At 47.1% G+C, this 19,025-nt stretch overlaps 7 protein-coding genes across 7 annotated transcripts; 1 reads left to right on the top strand and 6 right to left on the bottom strand.

Moving 5' to 3' along the window:
• Positions 1-70: 70 nt before the first annotated feature.
• N7496_001617 (uncharacterized protein) lies at positions 71-1,406 on the bottom strand (the record flags this gene model as incomplete). The annotated part of the gene is made up of 3 exons (XM_056694548.1): positions 71-592; positions 681-1,111; positions 1,187-1,406. The coding sequence occupies 3 exons, from the start codon at positions 1,404-1,406 to the stop codon at positions 71-73; spliced, it is 1,173 nt and encodes a 390-aa protein (XP_056561277.1).
• A 1,882-nt stretch (positions 1,407-3,288) lies between these two features.
• Positions 3,289-4,659, bottom strand: N7496_001616 (FAD-binding oxidoreductase; the record flags this gene model as incomplete). The annotated part of the gene is made up of 1 exon (XM_056694547.1): positions 3,289-4,659. The coding sequence occupies one exon, from the start codon at positions 4,657-4,659 to the stop codon at positions 3,289-3,291; it is 1,371 nt and encodes a 456-aa protein (XP_056561276.1).
• Positions 4,660-5,171: 512 nt separating this feature from the next.
• Positions 5,172-6,818, top strand: N7496_001615 (ALDH-like protein; the record flags this gene model as incomplete). The annotated part of the gene is made up of 4 exons (XM_056694546.1): positions 5,172-5,626; positions 5,701-6,090; positions 6,150-6,631; positions 6,694-6,818. The coding sequence occupies 4 exons, from the start codon at positions 5,172-5,174 to the stop codon at positions 6,816-6,818; spliced, it is 1,452 nt and encodes a 483-aa protein (XP_056561275.1).
• A 4,473-nt stretch (positions 6,819-11,291) lies between these two features.
• On the bottom strand, positions 11,292-11,750 carry N7496_001614 (amidohydrolase family protein; the record flags this gene model as incomplete). Its single annotated transcript, XM_056694545.1, has 1 exon — positions 11,292-11,750. The coding sequence occupies one exon, from the start codon at positions 11,748-11,750 to the stop codon at positions 11,292-11,294; it is 459 nt and encodes a 152-aa protein (XP_056561274.1).
• Positions 11,751-12,558: 808 nt separating this feature from the next.
• Positions 12,559-14,090, bottom strand: N7496_001613 (uncharacterized protein; the record flags this gene model as incomplete). Its single annotated transcript, XM_056694544.1, has 4 exons — positions 12,559-13,454; positions 13,511-13,654; positions 13,739-14,009; positions 14,073-14,090. The coding sequence occupies 4 exons, from the start codon at positions 14,088-14,090 to the stop codon at positions 12,559-12,561; spliced, it is 1,329 nt and encodes a 442-aa protein (XP_056561273.1).
• An 11-nt stretch (positions 14,091-14,101) lies between these two features.
• Positions 14,102-14,467, bottom strand: N7496_001612 (uncharacterized protein; the record flags this gene model as incomplete). The annotated part of the gene is made up of 3 exons (XM_056694543.1): positions 14,102-14,233; positions 14,271-14,423; positions 14,456-14,467. The coding sequence occupies 3 exons, from the start codon at positions 14,465-14,467 to the stop codon at positions 14,102-14,104; spliced, it is 297 nt and encodes a 98-aa protein (XP_056561272.1).
• A 1,722-nt stretch (positions 14,468-16,189) lies between these two features.
• Positions 16,190-18,155, bottom strand: N7496_001611 (cytochrome P450; the record flags this gene model as incomplete). The annotated part of the gene is made up of 7 exons (XM_056694542.1): positions 16,190-16,346; positions 16,434-16,597; positions 16,674-16,787; positions 16,873-17,157; positions 17,214-17,445; positions 17,502-17,814; positions 17,903-18,155. The coding sequence occupies 7 exons, from the start codon at positions 18,153-18,155 to the stop codon at positions 16,190-16,192; spliced, it is 1,518 nt and encodes a 505-aa protein (XP_056561271.1).
• Between the last annotated feature and the right edge of the window lie 870 nt (positions 18,156-19,025).

The raw sequence follows: 19,025 nt of genomic DNA, 5'->3' as shown, positions 1-19,025 counted from the left end.
AACCAAGTCGTTATTCGCTGGAAGAATAGAGATATGACATATGTGGCAGCTTTTGTAGAATTGCCAACGCCTATATTTTTGATGATCGTTCATCTGGCCAAACTAGAACAGGCTTTATGGTAGTCCCAGTTTGCATATCCTCCACTGCTTGCCGCCAGTCTGCGATCGGATAAGGGCGGACCATTTTGTCAACTGGAAGCTTTCCATCGAGATACCAAGACACGAGATCTCGCAAGTATATCTGTGGAATTGAATCGCCCTGAACGCAGCCAATAATCTGGCGCCCTGTATTCATGTGGTCGGCCATGGACACATTCCACTGGTCGCCTGGTTTCGCCAACCCAACCTGTAAAACTTTACCCTGAAAGCGCACAAAGTTCCACCACTGTCTAGCCAGTCGCTGGACGCCAGTTGTATCAAGGGATACGTGTACTCCTCGGCCGTCTGTAATCTTCAAAACCTCAGCCACGAGATCAACTTTCGAGTCTGAGGTATCGATTGCGTGGGTGGCACCCAGGGACTTTGCTACATGTAAGCGAGATGGAACATTATCAATTGCAATTATCGTCTTGCAGCCAATAATTGCAGCTGCCTTTATAGAAGAAAGCCAAGTTAGCATCAAGATCCAGATGATATAAGATCAGTACATATGTGTGCAGGAAATTGAATATTGATCTTACCATAATCGCACTCATACCCACTCCACCTACACCAAGCACTGCAACATCGTGATCCTGTTGAACGTTGGCAATGTTGGTAAATGCTCCAGCTCCAGTCTGAACGCTGCATCCAATAGGGGCGAGCATTTGTAGGTCACGATGCGTGATTTCGAGTCCTTTTAGGTTGACAACGCATACTTCTTTCACGATTGCCTTGGCAGAAAAGCTAGACTGTCCGAAAAATGCACCAGCGATGTCGAAGCTTGACTTGCCCTGGCTGGCATAGACATTTTGATCACCGAGGAAATTGCATTCGAAGGATTTGGTGCAATATGCTGGGTGTTTGGCATCGCAGTTGTAGCACTCCCCACAGGACATTATCGAAAGAATAACGGGATCACCGGGGTTAAACCCTTTCACTGAGCTCCCGACCATTTCCACATAGCCTGCACCTGAGAGAAGAGACAAGAGTGTCAATTAACCTTTTCAGAATAGCATCAATGTCCGGCAAACTGAATAAGTCTAACCTTCATGGCCCATCACACGAGGATAAAATGCCGCTGGATTCGTGGCAGTCTCCTCAAGGGCAAAGTCTCCAAAGTGAATGTCGGCACGGCAAATGCCCGTAGCAACCATACGAATCAACAGCTCGTCACTCTTGACGGCACGAGGGATGACGGATTCTAATTTCCATTGACCAGAACTGATAGGGCCATATGAAACGAGAGCCAGATTTCCTTCCGTCATTTTACGGTTTAGCTTCGTGAATTTTGACGTACTTGTCAAGCATGATTTGGGCTCAGGGCAAATATTATAGGCACAGTTGTACCACGAAGAAGTCAAGTCGATACCTTACCGTACGGCCCCACGTAGCTCAAGTTTCCCCGCGTCGGATGACCCGTTCCCCACGAAGCACTGTTTTCAGCTCCTTTCGGGTATAGTCCCTCCCGGTTCTGCATCTTTGACAAGAGGAAGTTGCAAATTATTGTTGATCGGCCTGTGTTTTTGCTTTTGATAAAATTATCAGTATAATGGAGAATAGAGGGATATGTTGTGTCAAAAGGCTGCCGTAGGGACTGGTGTCGGAGATGTAAAATTGTATCGGCTATGACTCCTTGAGCAGGGTCAGATAGAATATAATTTTGTTTGCGTCACGGCGCCATAATTTACGAGATGTTTATTTCTACTCAACAAGATTGATGTAGAGTGAGACCTTCTGCAGCCCAAGTTAATTTCCTAAATCACTTTGACCTGGACAGATTACGGAATTCTTTAATTCTCTCTTACTTCACTAAGGGTTCCGGGTAGAACATAATGAGCCAACAGGCGGCGCAAAACCCAAAGCGACCGTCGGGCCAGTACGTGCTAAGTTCCATCTATAACCACGTACGAACCCTTCGGTCACTGCAGCAAACGCCCATGTTCGATCAGATTCCCATCGAGATCCGTTGGATCCCCGCACACGTGGGCGTTCCTGGCAACGAGACCGCTGACGTTGAAGCAAAGTTGGCGGCAACGGGGGGTGTGGAGAACGGAGCGGAACAGCCCTACCCCGAGGGGCTCGCGCCTACCGGTCGAGTCCTTCTAGCAGCGACCGCCAAGCGTCGAGTGCGGCGGCGCATCAAAGAGAGATGGGCACAAGAGTGGGCGAAGGAGCGAACTGGCAAGCCGAACCAGCGACTAGTGAAAACACCAGACAAGAGGGTACTCCGGCTATTCGAATCTCTTTCGAAGCCGTATACCTCGATTGTGATTCAGATGCGCTCAATGCGTATCGCACTGAATCACTTCTTATACAAAACCAAGGCGGTTAAATCAGATAAGTGTTACTGTGGAGAAGGGTCTCAATCACCGAGACATATCTTAATGCAGTGCCCGTTGTACGCTGATCTGAGGAAGACCTTTCTTGACAAGATCCGGATGACCGATCTTGGGGATTCGACGGATTACGATGCAATTGTATCACACTCGCAGGCCACCCGCTACGTGGCCGAATTCATGTTACAAACAGGCCTTCTGGGACAGTTCCGGCACGTTGAAATCGAGCCAGAGCCCCCGCAGGGTAGTAAAAACGATCTATAAGGATGATCTGGTAACGGTATAGGGGGTGAAGACGCTGGTAGGAGGAACGCCAAACCCGAGGCCTACCGAGAGGTCGCGGACGACTACATCTAACATCAACGAACGCTATAAATCGAGGACGAAGCAGGAGGATACCGGGGATGGAGATGCAAAGGAAGCGGTAAGTCAATGTGAGGGCTGATTGAGAGATATATTGTGGGATTGAGGGTATTACGGGCGTTTTGGTACTGTTTTGGACTGATTTTGGGCTATTTTATATGGCAAGACGCCGTTCTCCTATGTATTTACTGTTTCGTGCGCACTGGCGTTCGGATCACTCTTGCTTCCGCCGGAGGAAGCGCCTGCATAGCCATACGCCACTAGTTAGGCTGCAACAGGTTAATAGAGTGTTGATTTGATTTGATTGATTGAACATAATGAGCCAACCGTAATCAGTTCCAATAGGGACATCAGACTATGAAGAGCAGACTAGTTGCAATAAGCTGAAGAAAAGACAATATTGAGCAATATTTTCATGACCGTATTCACCCGGAAAAGGCGGAACTGCTCAAAGGGAGACAAGCGATGTCATAAACTCCACCGGTAAGCGCATGTAGCTATAGAAGCGACCTTGGGGATCATGCTTCTGCCGAAGCTTCTCTAGTCGTACATAGTTCTGTGTTCGCATGAATTTTCCTGGATGGGACGGCAAGTTCTCATCCGCTAATTGAATGCCCTTGCGGAAAGGTTCCATACGAGTGAGCGAGTTGACAACATACGTGGAGTTGCGCGCATCGTAACCAGAGTCGGTCGATATTGCGTAAAGGGCGACATATAATTGAGCTTCCATTGAGAAAGCCATATCAGGTCGATTGTGGACTGGGAGCCACCAAAGGAGATACAAATGTGATGGAGCTGGTGGAAGGTTATCGATGATTTCGTTCATAGACCCCAACAAGTTTTGCACCGGAGCGTCTGTCCACATGTTGTTGGTCTCATAACGGCGTCCTTTGTTATCGAGAATATCGTCAAATCGTTGAAGCATGTCCTTAAGCGTACAACTGACATAAGGATATGATTTTATCGACTTCTCCTGTACGATAGGAAGTTCGTGTATGAGCTTAAGAGCTTGATAAGCCTCTTCTGCGGTGTCAGAGAGTGCGTCAAGTGTCAAAGCAACTGTGCATCGCCCATTGAAACCATCTTGATCATAGGCGACAAATATCCCTATCTCCAGATCTTCAGAAACTTTATCTGAAATACGTTCTACTGCAAGTGTAACTTCATCGAAGACATCTCGCTCAAAGACGTAACGCGCAGTCAGAATACCCTTTGGCATGGGGTACAACTTCAGGTAGAAGCGGGTCACCAGACCAAAATATCCACAACCAGCGCCCCGAGCAGCCCAGTAGAAGTCCGAATTATCTGTGGCACTGGCGTGTATCAAATTGCCGTCAGCGTTCACGACGTCAATGGCTAACACGCTCTCACATGCAAGTCCCCACTTTCGAGAGTTCCAGCCAAATCCACCTTGGAGCAGAAACCCTCCCATCCCTACTGTCGGGCAGTGACCGCCAGGGAATATGAGGTCGTGCTTCTCTAGGGCGGCGTTGAGATCAGAGCCATAAGCTGCCGGTTGGACTTCCGCTGTTCGAGATTTCACATCGAACTGAAATTTGTTCATGCGGATCATATCGACCATGATTCCACCGTCGCGCAGAAAAGAGGCCGTCCAGGAATGACCACCAGACTTAGTCCCAATTGACATATTGTTTTCCTTGGCATACACAACGATCGCTTGAACATCTTGCTCAGTTTCGGGGTAGACGATCAACGCCGGGTAACGATCTGGCACACGTCCATTCCACACGGACGAACACCTTGCCTTTTCGTAGTCGGCATCATTGCGCCTTATGGCTTGAAATTTCCACGATTCCATGGCCGGATGCATAGAGGTGAGGACAGACAGGCAATATTACAAGAATTTCGTGTCGTCGAATTTGAAAGATGATCGATTGGAATTCCGAGGGGGTAATTGTTACTAATAAAAGGGGACAATTATTCGCCTTACATTCATTCATATTATACATATATTTGAAGTTCTATCAATTATTGTTTTGAAAGTTTCCCCACGGACTGCCCCAAGCGGTAGCTCGTACCTGTCATCGTGGGATCAATAAGAGCTGGCATGTTTTCTCGGGGCAATTAAATAATTCCCCACTACCCAAGTTCGTCTGTGCTGACGTTGACTGTTCCCCGCGAACCCCACATTACCTAACGTCGTAGGCCTGCTGCTATGTTTTAATTTCTGGGTAGTGCGGGGTGGCATGTCCATTCTATCCAATTCATATGTAAGATACTTCAACGGACTTCTCTGGCGATTTGTAAATACAACTCGCACAATAAGCTTGTCCCATCAACCGAGTGACTCCATTCATCTGATACTCTGCAATGTCGGATCAACTCACGATTATCCCGCTGCGTATCGGCGGCAAAGATACGGCATCGGCCCCTTCTATTCGCTTTCCTGTATACTCCAACGTACAGCAGAAAGATGTATATATGGCCGAGTCTGCTGATGCGACAACGGCGGCACGCGCTGCAGATGCCGCCCTTGAGGCTTTCACGACTTGGAAGAAAGTTCCAGCAGTAGATCGTCGCGAGCTTCTGCAAAATTACGCCAGATCTCTGCGCGCGAATACGGAAAGGCTCGTCGCTGTTCAACAGGAGGAGACCAGTGCACCGGAGTTATGGTGCCGCAAGAATATCGAACTTGCCGTTGGCTTAGTCGAGGAAACCGCCGCATGCATTACCTCGTTGAACGGATCCATTCCGCAAACCAGTTCCTCGTCGGTTCTATCTCTTGCGTTCACCGTTCCGGTCGGTCCTGTTCTGGTCATTGCACCGTAAGCCTATCCCGTTTGCTGAAGTCTCTCAACCTTTGCCCTGTTCAAAGAGAAATATGTGACCATCTATTTAGCTGGAATTCTCCCATTATCCTTGGTGCGAGAAACATCGCAACGGCTGTCGCGGCGGGCTGTACAGTTGTGTTCAAGGTATCTGAGAATTGCCCTCAGTTACACCACCTTCTCGTTCAGCTGTTTGAAGATGCTGGCCTCCCTAAGGGCATAATCAATGTAATCCAAGCAAGTCGAGAAATGGCTAGTGAAGTGACTGAGGCAGTAATTGCCCATCAAGCCATCCGAAAAGTCGAGTTCGTTGGCAGTGCTTCAGTTGGTCGTGCCATTGGTCAGCTCTGCGCGAAGTATTTGAAGCCTATATTCATGGAACTGGGCGGTAAAGGACCCGCTATTGTGCTGGAAGATGCTGATTTAGCGGCTGCTGCAAAACGTTGTGTACTTGGAGGTATGTGAATCTCTCGTTAACCCAAAATATGTTCCGAACGCTGTGAGGCTGGTACTAATTCAGCCGTGAGACAGCCTTTCTTCATCATGGTCAGCTTTGTTTCTCAACAGAGAGAATCATAGTCGCGGAGAAGGTGGCATCCGAGTTTCGCAAGCTACTGCTAGCCGAAGTTGAATCCTTCCCTGTCACGGACGGAGTCAGTCCTAGGATCGTGGAGGCTTCTCGTCAAAAGCTTCTCGACGCAGAGAGCAAGGGAGTTGTTTTCCTTTGTGGTGGCACTGACAAGCTGTCACCATCAAAGCTTCGCCCAACCATTCTTGAAGGAGTGACGAAAGACATGGATATCTATTATGAGGAAGCCTTCGGGCCTTCTGCAGCTCTTTTTGTTGCCCGTGATGACAATCATGCCATCGAGATTGCCAACGATAGCCCTTATGGACTGAATGCTGCGATTCACACGCTAGATTTCAATCGAGCTTGGCAGATGACTCAGGAGCTTGATTTTGGGCAAGTTCATGTCAATAATATGACGCCCCATGATGAACGTAAGAAGACAGTCCTTGAATCCCCTTGCTATTCAATAATGTACTAACTTTGTACTCCGCAGCGACTTTCCCAATTGGTGGAGTTAAAGGGAGTGGATGGGGTCGAAACAATGCCCTTTGGGGTCTACGGGAGTTTAGTGAAACAAAACTAATGACTTGGAGCGTTGAGGGCCAGAAGTTTGTCTAATCAGAGCGATCTTATTAAACATATGGAATCCATCACTCTAGCTATTTCTCTGACAACTCTTGTTATTGCGGACCACCTATCTGCCCTTCGGTAGTATCAAGCCTTTTTGTGCACCAGCGATTAATGACTAGAACTATGCGAAGGCGTAAAGAGAGTGCTAGCACAACGGAGTAAGTGCTTTCGGCGGCGATAGAAGAGAAGACATGCGTTCAAGTTAACAACTTTGATGTCAAACTATTTGGAAGGACGTTAGAGGCATAGTCGTCGATGGTTCATATGAGATTATAAATATAACATTAAACGTGTATGTATCTTGTGGCTGAATATCGAGCAAATTTGTCAGTTTTGCGTAGTGAGACATAAAGTCAGGGCTATGGTCAATTCTCTCAGGGGATATATACCTATCTAAATGGATAGACTGCGACCACCGTACCATCGTCCTCTTCCATAGTATCTCTCTCTCGTTTCTCTAGTGTACCACTAGCCCGAGCGGGCTACTTTAATCACGCATGATAGATGCGCACAAACGTAATCTTATATCTTAGAAGTGTGACTATACATTAAGTTGACAGGAAGCATGCTCTTACGAGCAGCAGCGCCATGTGTTTCAATTGGCTATGTTGAGCTGATTTCCTATGTCAATGCAAAACGCAATGTAATTAAAGCACTGAATCTTGAATACAACTTTCCCTAGAATTTCTCACTTTGATATTCAGAAAATCTACTAACATTCCAGTGGCCTTATTTGAATGTTGGCTTCCAATTTTCTATCTACAAGGAATTTGGTTGTTGAGCAGTGGCACTTGTTTTGGAATGGCCTAGTTAGGTTGGAAGGAAATTAATTAATCTCACCGATATCCTTAATCACCCTTCTTTACAATTACTCATTGTATTAGCATCAAAATGGAGTAAAACTAGCGATCTTAGATGAGACCACGACGAGCAGCAAGCTGAGGCGCATATCAGTTAATGCAAAGAGAGGAGGGCCGGATGCTGATCAGAGAAGTTCTCCTGATCCAGGCGGCATACCAACACTCGGCGGTCGCATCCAAGCTCGAGTCAATAAGCGATGTTAGATAATTATGCAGGAACACCTAACAGTGGGAGGCAATATTTGAAATTAGTTGGCCTTTTTGGTACTGAGGAATTCATATATTTCGGCAGGTAGAACTTAGTGCAACAATGCGGGGCGGGTTTTGATACATCTAGAGGATGGAAGTTTGGCGAGGGCTCGCATCCGAATCGGCAATCCGGAATTATGAAGGTCTGGTGAAGAGAGTACTAATAAGGCATTTCAAGCAATGTGGGGAATATATCAAGGGAAAGTGCGGGGGAGGGGCCCAAGACATACCGTGGCGAAAATGAGACAGCTGGGTTGGAGAGCGCCCAAAAATTTCATGGACGGCACATCACATAAATTGTGCGAATGAAAACTCAGAGTCCCATCATCAATACTACAATTATTTATCCTTCTATCAATATTTCTCATACATCAACATTTGTGCTAGGTCACCGTCCCTTAGGTGTCTCGCAATAAACATGTTATTACGACAGATCAGCTTGAATATTGACCCAGTATGGCGATCTTCCGACCTCGGTCTTTTTTTGCTCGCAGCAATTGGAATACTCTCCCGCATGCTATACAATCGATATGCTAGACCAATTTGCCGATACCCAGGCCCGCTTATCGCTTCCTGCACGCGACTCTGGCTTGGTAGGTCTGCATAAACACTCACATGACTCTTTGGAGGCTGATTGAAAATTATCTTAAATTATATATCGCTTGGACTGGGCGTGTCGAAGAGTATTACCATAAATTGCATCGTAGATATGGTATTTGATTCAGTGAGACTTGTGACTCCACGCTCGCAAACTGACAACAATAAAAGGCCCAGTAGTGCGGATAGGCCCGAATGAACTGTCCTTTGCCCCCGCCCGACGCTGCGCTAGATATATTTCGGACAGGACGGGGATTCCACAAGACGGATTTCTATACTGTTTTTCTCCCTGATGGCATCAAGGATATATTCACCGAGATCCGAGAAAAAGTGCATGCTACGAAGAAGAGATATGTTGCTCCACCGTACAGCCTTGCATCGGTGAAGCGACAAAACGAGCAGATCGAATCGCTCATATTGAAGTTGCTTTCTAAAATGGACTCTACTGCGGCTGAAAGTCAAACGATGGCCTTCGATCTCGGAAGCTGGTTGCACTTCTTGGTCATCGATGTAAGGAAATCTACCCATTGATCAACGTCGGGCCTTCCTTTAATACGCACGATTACTAAGGCTTGACTCGGTAGGTGCTCGCCCTGTTTGCCTTTGACAGAGCGGTTGGATTTCTGGAGCAAGGTGAAGACATCGATGAAATTCTTGATGGTATCAGTCAAGCACAGTACGAGAGCGCGTTCCTCGGCCAGATGCCGAGATTCGAGCAGCTCACGCGTTCTAATCCAATCTGGAATATTATCCCATTCCTACCGAAGAGTAGTCTGAGGCTGATGCCGCAAACCGCTCAGTGCTGCAGGAATTTCAAAGGGGTGACAGTGATAAAGCGAAGACTTCTGCCTGTCTGTTGAAGTCTCTTCTGGATACACACTACAAAAACCCGGAGGTATTCGGAATGCAAGATGTATTGGCAATATCTATGGGGGCTGTGTACGGGCAACCTATCCCACGATTGATTATTATTTTGTCAGGTCTGACAAACCAACTAACAACTTTATAGGGCTGCAGGTTCAGATACAACAGCGTCGACTATGCATAGCTTTTGCTGGCATGTCCTCACAAACCTAGAGGTACACAAGAAACTCATAGCAGAGTTGGTCGATGCGCAATTATCGCCTGTGGTACAGTACGACCAAGCGATAGCACTCCCGTATTTCCAGGCATGTCTGAAAGAAACGATGCGTTTGCAGCCCGCACTGCCGTTTAACATGACGCGTACAGTCCCAGATTCTGGTTCTACCGTAAGCAGTATGTTCTTGCCCGGCGGCACTAGAGTTGCGGTTAGTGCATGGGTGGTTCAACGCGATGAATCGGTCTTCGGGCTTGATACTATCTCTTTTAATCCTCAAAGATGGCTTGAGGCGGATGTTGACCGGCTGAAGAAAATGGAAAGATGCATGTTTCAGGTATGGCTTGGAAATTTTGTTTTCGAGCCCCCTCCAAAATTATTTTGTGATTCAACGGAATCTGATCCTGATCAAACCCAGTTTGGAGGCGGATCTCATGTCTGTATTGGCAAACATCTAGCTCTTTTTGAGTTGAATAAAGGTTTGCCTCAAATACTCTATCGATATGATATGAGGCTGGTTGATCTAAGTAAGCCTTTAGAGCATGTTACGGAGCTTTTCTATAATCAGAAAGGGCTTCAAATAACATTGAAAAAGCGCGAAATATAAGGAAATTCATGGCTTGTTTGACGGGTTTACACAAATACGACGGGGGTATTTGTGGCTGTGGTTACATTTTGATAATCATGTACAGGAAGTGCGAGGGATAAAATCCTTATGAATATATCCAACTGTTTCAAGATTAACGTTATAACCTGTATTTCAGACGTTTACACAGCACAATCATGTACTTTCCCCTATCTCTCTCCACAAATCCATTAATGTTTACCAAATAAGTTTCCGGTATCAGCTTCATGATGCTGTCGACATATCGGGGCTCCATCCTTGAAGAACTCAGGCCCTACGTCAAGCTTCAACTTGAAGAACCTGAGTCTATTCATAAGAAATCAGGGTACGGGATTACCACTTCAAGGAAGATTATAGGAGAGCAAGAGATTGGATGAGTAATTTAGATCAAAGTATCATCAAGAGCTGTCAAAGGTGGCCCAATATTTTGGGACCAGAAAGATTCATACACTCACTTTTTAATCCGAATAGGCGTATCGCATTCTGGTTAGAAATAGCGGCCCTCGAATTCTCATTGATTTCGAGGGCATCGAACCAGTCCGCAGCATCCTCATTGCTTTCGTAAGGATAATCGACACTGAACATCACTCTTGACTCCCCTAGTTCCTCAATAGTATTTCTCAGCGTACTATACCGGCGAACCCCGGCCAATGTTGCGTAAAAATGAGATCTGAAATAATACATGAGAGGCTTGATATGCTTGCCATTACTTCCGAGATTTCCGATGTTCATTCGATGATCCGCGCGATGGATGAGGAATGGGAGGGCCTCGGCACAGTGACCTAGGATGATGTTCACAGGGTATTTGTCGAGTATACCCGAACACATGATTCTGAGAGCATGCCCCGCGCACTCCACTCCAAAGCCATATGACGCCGAGGCCAGATTCGGGTACTGGCTATACAGCACTTGCTGATGAGTTGGAGGTAATCGGGGATGCAAATATAATGGCACCTTGAGATGATATAGCATTGCCCAGAAAGGCACACATTCTGGTGCATCAAGGTACCGTAGCTTTTGATCATGGTCATCGAGATTTGTGAATCCGTTGATCAAGGCTCCCTTGCGCCTAACTGTGTGACAGCTCTCTCGAGCTCCTTAGCAGCTTCTTTGGGGTCATGCATTGCCACACATGCAAAGAAGCCGAATCGCAAAGGGTGTGGCTTAACGTATTTATGATACATGTCATCATTTGTCTCTCTGGCGAAACGAATAGCTGTCGAAGCATCACTAACACCCTCAATACCAGGTGAAGTTAGACTAAGAATGGCATACTGGATACCACACTGATCCATTGATTTAAGACGAAGATCAACATTGTCTAATCTCTCTTCAACATCGGCGAGGAACTGAGGATTGAACGGCAGGCCACCCAGCCCTTTGATTGCTGGTCGAGGCGGATAGTTCTGATGTGCAGCAAAGACAGGGCTGCCGACTGCCTCTTCAAGGGCGATCTTTCCACCCCGCCGAGTAACCTGAATGCGCTCGGTAGTTTCACGATTGAGGGCCATCTGAAATATGAAGGTGCAGAGTTAACCTCGGCAGTGGGAGTATAAAGAGACCGTTATATACACCACCTCGCTCTGATGCCGGTAGAACCTCTTTATGCTATTTCGATCCACTTCTTGTAGAGTGTCATCCTAGATTTGGAAAGTAGCCGTGTGGAAAAAAGACGCGAATCGTGGGGAAAGTGGGGGAAGGGCGAAACTTACGTGGGGAATTTATGAAGCATGTCTCGGCTCCGCAGAACGAAGTTAACCAAAGGCTGGATTTTCGCCATCGACAAAAACCGTTAGTTGGTATGACTGAATGCCGACGACGCCGACGCCTTAACACCGACAACTGAAAAACCGAAAAATCAAGGATAAAGAGACTGGAGGCTTCAACTTACAGAAATCTATCTGCTATTGCGGAGCAAATGTGTTAGGACCTAGGCCTCGTCCCCCGAGGCCTAACGATGCGCGCTACTTATATCGATCCCAGGCGTGCTAGAACGCTATGTTCTAGCATATTCGGTCTTCTTAACCTGTTCGTCTAGTGCGCCTGGGCACGTGCCGTAACAAAATGGTACGAGACTTTGGGTGCCGCTAATTACTTGACGGCCGTGGGTGTAGGTGTAGGTAGAAAGCTTCCTTCCTACTAGGTGAATCACAAGAACTCGGAATAAGCATATACATAGTAAACCCAGAGGATAGCTTTCGCACAGCATCTGCGAGCAACTTCGTGCAAAGAACCGCCAAGAAAATTTCTAATAATATATATGAAGTTGGAAGGAGGGTGACCAGGACCCCACGACGACCCTCATATCAATTAATTTACTTATCTCTCGACCTCAACAGGAAAGGAGGGAGCACTTCCTGACAACATTTGAAGCAATGAGTGTTTGAAAGCATGCGCGTGTGTTGACCAAGCCTTCCCATGGCTTAGAATTCTCACTGATTCCCTCAAGATGCGTGGCAGGCTATCCTGGCCGTTGAGAACCCCAAGCCCACTAATATGAGCTAGCCTCGGAGGTTCCACTGTGCCTGTTATCCATTGATCCTGTAACTCCTTCTTCATATTTTGGTCAATTCGAATAATCTCCTCGGCGGCTCCGTCCACAGGCAATTGTGATTCGCCCGAAATCATGAATCTATCATAGTTCCAGATGTATAGAGCGGCCATAAGAAGAAAGAAGGAGTCGTAGGGGTCAAATTGACGTTGAGAACGGATCATTCGGAACAACTGAGCAGCGTGCAAGAGACCCTGACGAGCCTGTTTCGGCTTTGCCTTAAGTAGCTGTGAAATATGTTGGGCCGCAGCGTCAACCTCTTGATGCTGTGCCATCCAACCCGTAGAGACATACAAAAAGCGGTATTTGACGAAGCGCAGTAGCCTAAGAACGAGAGAGAATTTCGTGATTGTGAGAAAGAGTGGCGAATCTTGGCGATGTCGAGTGGCAGCTTGCTGAAAAGTCTCAAGTATGGTATCAACGGGATCTTTAGTTTGGTCTGGGGCAACGATTTCCTCCAGACAAGGTTGGTTCCAGCAGGTTGAGATACCGTGCATGCTGGGATAAGAGTAGAACAGCTGCGGTGGAAGAGCGCGTCTTTCCAGAAAATACACCGCGGAGACTGATATCCACAGCGCCGAGTCACTCAATGAGCGGGTACGCTCTTGGTCGATGACTTTTGTTTTGAGCAGAGAAGCAGCGCTGTGACATTCTGCTGGATCTTCTAGACTAGGTTAGTCAAGGAACTCTTTGTGAATGCTGACAAAGGGCATCAAATACCTCCTTGTAACTCTTTAGCCCTCTCCCAGTCATGAAGGTTTGCAGACTGCCAGAGTTCGTCATTACACGGCATGCTCAGATGTATCTCGTCAACAGTGAAAAGAGGTGGCAGGTCAAAAAAGACCAGTTGAAAGAACTCGTTCACTTTGCGAGTTTGTAAGTCAGCGAGCATGCACTGGCAGGCGTTGGGGGGGGGGGGGGGGGGTTGAAAATCAAGACACTCCTTACACCACGCAAAGTACACTAGCCTCTTGCAAGACTCGGTCGCGATCCATGCAGCCCAATCTCCGATCGGCATATGCTGGTCCGATAAGATGGCGCTCTTCGCGAAGAGAATACCGGGAACTAGGAGTGGGCGGCACATTGTGACAAGCAGGTTTCGTTGGTACTGCAAATGCATTGCATTATGGCGTGTCCCCCCGAAGAGGAGAGCAAAATTGAAGAGCAGTGTTGCCTGAGCAAGTTCGAGATTGTTTTGAAGGGACAGATTGGAGCCGAGCTAAGCCACCATTTTAGACCAAAGCGACGGAAATAAAACGTGGGGGACGATTATTAGACATACCTTCCGAAGTAAAGACATGCGGATGGCTTTCACCAGGTTAAAAAATATGGTATTCCGGCTTGAAAGTCGAGAATACTGGCTTCCAATGGCAGCGACAGCGATGTAAAGAAGCCACGACGAGCTTCGAACTTCGAAGCTACCTTTGTGAAGAATAGGAAACCCTGGATGAAAATGTTCGAAATATAGCTGCGTACACACGTGCAGAATATCCAATGAATATAGGGCTGGCAGTACGGCTTCTGGTGAAGACTGGCTCACTTCCGCATAGTGAGCGCAGATTCGTTCATATGTTGCAATAGACGGCTTGGGGACATGTCCATAGTCTTCTGATATCAAGACATCGCGGTCTTCCTGAGTAAGGTTGTCTTCTGACAGGCACTTACCTGACTGGCCATTGAAGGGCGTGGGAGCCTAATCAGCCTGTCTTGAATACTCCTGCTGGAAACCTGAATGCTCCACAAGAGCATCTCCTGTAAGTGACATTCCTATTGATTGATTCGCGGCCCCTGCAACACCAGATGGCATCGGAAAACGCGAGGGCTCAATTGAAGCCATATGAGGCTGCTCAATTAGATCATCCAAAGGCCATAGAAGATAAGAGTCGAATAGCGAGGTAGGTTCGCCATATTGTGAGGTTCGTGGAGCCTGGCTTGAAAAAGGAAGATCCGCATATGGTTCGCTAGCACCGTTGTCACTATCTGGGCCACTAGGGTTCGCTTGGCTAGTGCTTATTGGAGATAGTACGCACGCAAAAGATGCCTCAAAGGAATGATCATGGCCCGAATCGGGATATATCTCACGACTTGTCGCTCCTTCGCGTACATTCGGCAAGATCTCCGGCTCTTGCCGCGTAACTTCCTTGGAGCCCTTGGTGAACTGGCAAGGCCAATTTTTCCGATTGCAGCGATCGCATGGATGGGATCCAGAACAACGTTGTTTAGACTTGACACAGTTAAGACAAGCACGCGACGCTCTAGGGAGCGTCTTTTGGACTTTGGTAGCTGCCTGCCCATGGAGCGTTGAATGGCGTTGCAACGTATCCCTGAGAAAAATTTTAAGTCTATTTTTATGGCAAAAAATGCTCCTAGGCACTTACCTCCGAGCAAACTGTTTGTTACAAACGTCACATCTGAAGTCTTTGCTCTTAGAATGGCCTTTAAAATGACGCTCAAAGTGCTCACGGCGGCGGAAGGAAGCTGAGCAGACGCTACAATCGTAGCTTCTTGGCAGAGAGGAGGAGACCTCGTTCAGGCTAGGTGGTAGTTGTATATGAGGATCATTATGCTGGTAGGATATTGAAGACCCGGAAGGGAGATTTGCCATTTTGAACGCACGGTACATGATATAGCCAGGAGATCCCGACATGAGCTGGGTGATCGAAAGCGGGCATCCGCCTACCGGGCTATAACTAGTTACCTAGGTTAGGCGGTAATGCTGAGTCAGCGGAGATTGGTTGGGCATCACATGATCGAATCTGGGGAAAACTTAAATCCCGGAGTAGTTTATTTTGGGAAGGGAACATATGGTGCACGAATAGGATAATAGAGTGAATAGCAGGAGCTCTGAATCACTACGAAGGCCCTTCACCGGCAATTTTGACCGACTTGGAGAATAATATTGTGAAACATAGACTGATAATTTAACTAATATAAGTAGATTATAGTACCTCCTCTCCTAGACACCTCCGTGTGTCCACCTGTCCTGCTGCTCCGACAGTTCTTTCTGCGCATTGGGACTAGCTTTTCAACTACTTTATGAGGATTTTTAATCATATTGAAAGCAGTGACTATGAATGTATCAATTTCATTCACACGGATTGTTTTCCTTGCAGTTTACAAGAAGAATCGATAATACGACTTTGCGCGGGCTCAAGTGGCGGTTTATAGCGAAGATCAAGTTTAGGAGTAGTTAGCTCTTACATAGATTGATGGCTGCAGATCTTGCTGTCGAGGTTACCAGCTGCTTTGGTTGCCATTACTTCATATCATAGCAAATTTTTCTCCTGGGCCTTCCCTTCAAAGTGACACAGAGCCCCCAAACGACACTCTGTAGCAATGCGAAGAGACATGAGCCATGAGCCAGGAAAGGGGTTACGGCCACCTTGGCCAGGATGCCCTTTATTGACGAGCTTTGAACACCACGGGCAATCCGGGCATTTCGTACTGTAAGGTAAAGCGATCTAGCCCCTTCGGTGTCATGTGCCCTTCAGGAAGGCTGAGCTCGAAATTACGGAACAAGTAAGCAAATACGAGAGTAATCTCAGCCGGTGCAACACTGTAATAGTAAAGAAGTTAGCAATTATGTGAAGACACATAGCAACAATGCCGCAATTGCGAGTCCACTTAGGGTATCCAAACTTACTTTTGCCCCAGGCACATCCGTGCGCCTTTGGAAAACGTGCACATCCATTTCTCCTGATCCTTGGACTCGGGTCCAATCCAACGGTCAGGGTTGAATTTGCGGGCGTCAGATCCCCAAGCTTCCACAGAGTTATGCATGGTGTAAGCTGACATTCCAACGATTGTCTAAGGTCCCCGTAGATATACTGTCAGCATCTCAATCATGAATTGACAAGCGATTTCCAAGAGAGACAGAACTCACACCAGGGGGGACGACTTGTCCCTCGACAATGAATGGATCCCCATTGGGAACGACACGAGGAAGGCGACCAGGTACAGCCATACCAACCCTAATTGATTCTTTGACACACGCCGTCTGATGGAATGCCGGTGGTTTGAAGTAAGCAAACGGCCTTGTAGATTGTTTACCGTCAACCTTGATTCGCAGAGTCTTTACGTACCAAGTATTCCACTTTCTCCAATGATTGCAGTGAAACTAGCTTTCCGGGCTCTGGCATGGCCACATCGAGTGCCCTGACAAGGCGTTCTTTGAGCCTTTGATCGGAAAGAATATGATAGAATCCAGTTGCCAACGTAGATGCCGTGGTATCAGCACCAGCGATGAGAATGTCCATAGCCTCAGAAACTTTAGCTTCGTCCGAAATTGACTTTAAGCTATCGAAGATGACAGGGTGAGAAGAGCTTCCTGACGACATCTGCCAGTGTCGCATACATTCTCCGGCATACTTAAAAGGAAATTCGTCAGTTAAATTGCCCAGTCGCGAGGGGGCACTTACTGTACCTTTTGGAGATTAAGAATAGAGGCAAGCCTAGGGTTGAAAAGCTCACTAATCCAAACTGGAAGTACGGCCACGAGTTTCTGAAGAATTGTATTGTACTGCAAGTCGACCACACTTTGTGAACCAACATCAAAAGCGTCAAGAAACCACGAATCCATTTCATCAGTCTTCTCTTCGATGAGATTAGCTGATTTTGCGAAAGCAAATTCTGTAATAATATCTGTCGTCAAGAGGCTGTCCCCTAGTCGTCAAAAACACTGTAAATATCAGGTTAAGCAACATGCACTTACCGAACTGCATTATAAATATCGATATTCTTAGAGCCACAGAGACGGTTGATCTTGGATGAGAGAGTGTATATCTTCTCATGAATCAGAGGCTCCAGCTTGTAAACCCCGACCTTCGAAAACAATGGGTTCAGCATGCGTCGGCGCTCTTTATGCAAGTGAGGATCGAGTTCCGCAAAGACCGTGTGGGGTGTGTTGAATCCATCATAAAACGGGGCATGCTTGAGGAATGGCTTGGATTGATTGTAGATCACTTTGTACAGTTCGATGTCGGTAATATGAAGCTCGTTTGGTCCAATTCGAAGAGCCTTCGTGTCTTTCCGTCAAATTAAACATTAGCATCATGTTTGGAAGCCACTGGAGTATCACCATTTTATTCGGAGGCGTGGTATTTAAATCCTTACTGAACTTTTGGTGAAGAGCTTCGAATTGCTCTTCAGCGGTGCCGTCCTTGGTGACCTTGTATAGCCAGTCCTCCGAAATGCATGCCTCTGTGAGACCTTTGAACGATTTCAGGGGATGCATGTATAAACGGTAAATCCGAAGGGCTAGTTGAGTGATCATCACAAGGACCAACAAAGCCAGAGTAGCAGCCGTGGCGGAAAACTGCACACTGGGTATGCCCCAGAGGCTTGAGAAAGAATCCTGATTTGTCATTGCCCTGCACTGTTCCGTGGATAGAGACTGCGCGACAAAAAGCTGGCAGAGATCGTGTTTCTATATGGTGTTGATTCAGGAGACCTATCGCGTGTTAAAAAATTGGCTATCTTGCTTCAACCGTAACCATGATCACATAAAAACAGAAACTTTGAAACCCAGACGCGAGAATGGAGACTCCCGTCGGCCCCGCCGGACTATTAGATCCGATGCACCTAATAATTACCCAAAATTGACCGGACCATCCGAAATTGTTTTCTCAGCAGATCAATCAAGATGGACGATCGGACACTTGTAGCCCATAATTAACGAATAACGGAGAAAAAAGGGCGCTGCTGGCGCCAGCTATGCGCGGTTCGGCCGGACACCCAACAATTGCCTAATTTGGCTAATTTCTTGCCTGACGACCTAATTACATGCCAAGACTATAGCAATTAGCAATCTGTCTTATTATACACTACAATCTCATTTGGAAACACGCATTCATGGATTCGGGAACTTGGAGCTGATTTTGGACCGATTCCCAGAGATGGCCCAGCGAATTCTTGTTGTCTCTGGTGGGTGGGCCGGATTCGTCCGTGAGCTACCCACGCGCTCGGGGACATTTATCTGCTCGCATTTTGAACCTATTAGATATCACTTCGGATTGTGAAATTGTATCTCGCGTTGGGAAGAGACGAAGTAAACGCGTAATCGATCTATGTGACGGGGATTATTGTAAACAGTTAACTGCTTCGAATAAACCGTGGAATCGGGAGGGGGGGGAGTGCGGGGAAAGTGGGACACTGAGCGTTCCGACGGGGAGGCTTTCAAGTGGTGCCGATATTCCAGTTTCGTCAAGTGACGGACCACGTACCTTTGCAATCAATC

The sequence above is a fragment of the Penicillium cataractarum genome (assembly GCF_028827025.1).
Source record: "Penicillium cataractarum strain IBT 29864 chromosome Unknown utg000001l, whole genome shotgun sequence".
In the NCBI taxonomy this organism is placed as follows: Eukaryota; Fungi; Ascomycota; class Eurotiomycetes; order Eurotiales; family Aspergillaceae; genus Penicillium; species Penicillium cataractarum.
The sequence above is the reverse complement of the archived record's forward strand: the minus strand, read 5'-3'. Positions and strand labels throughout refer to the sequence as shown.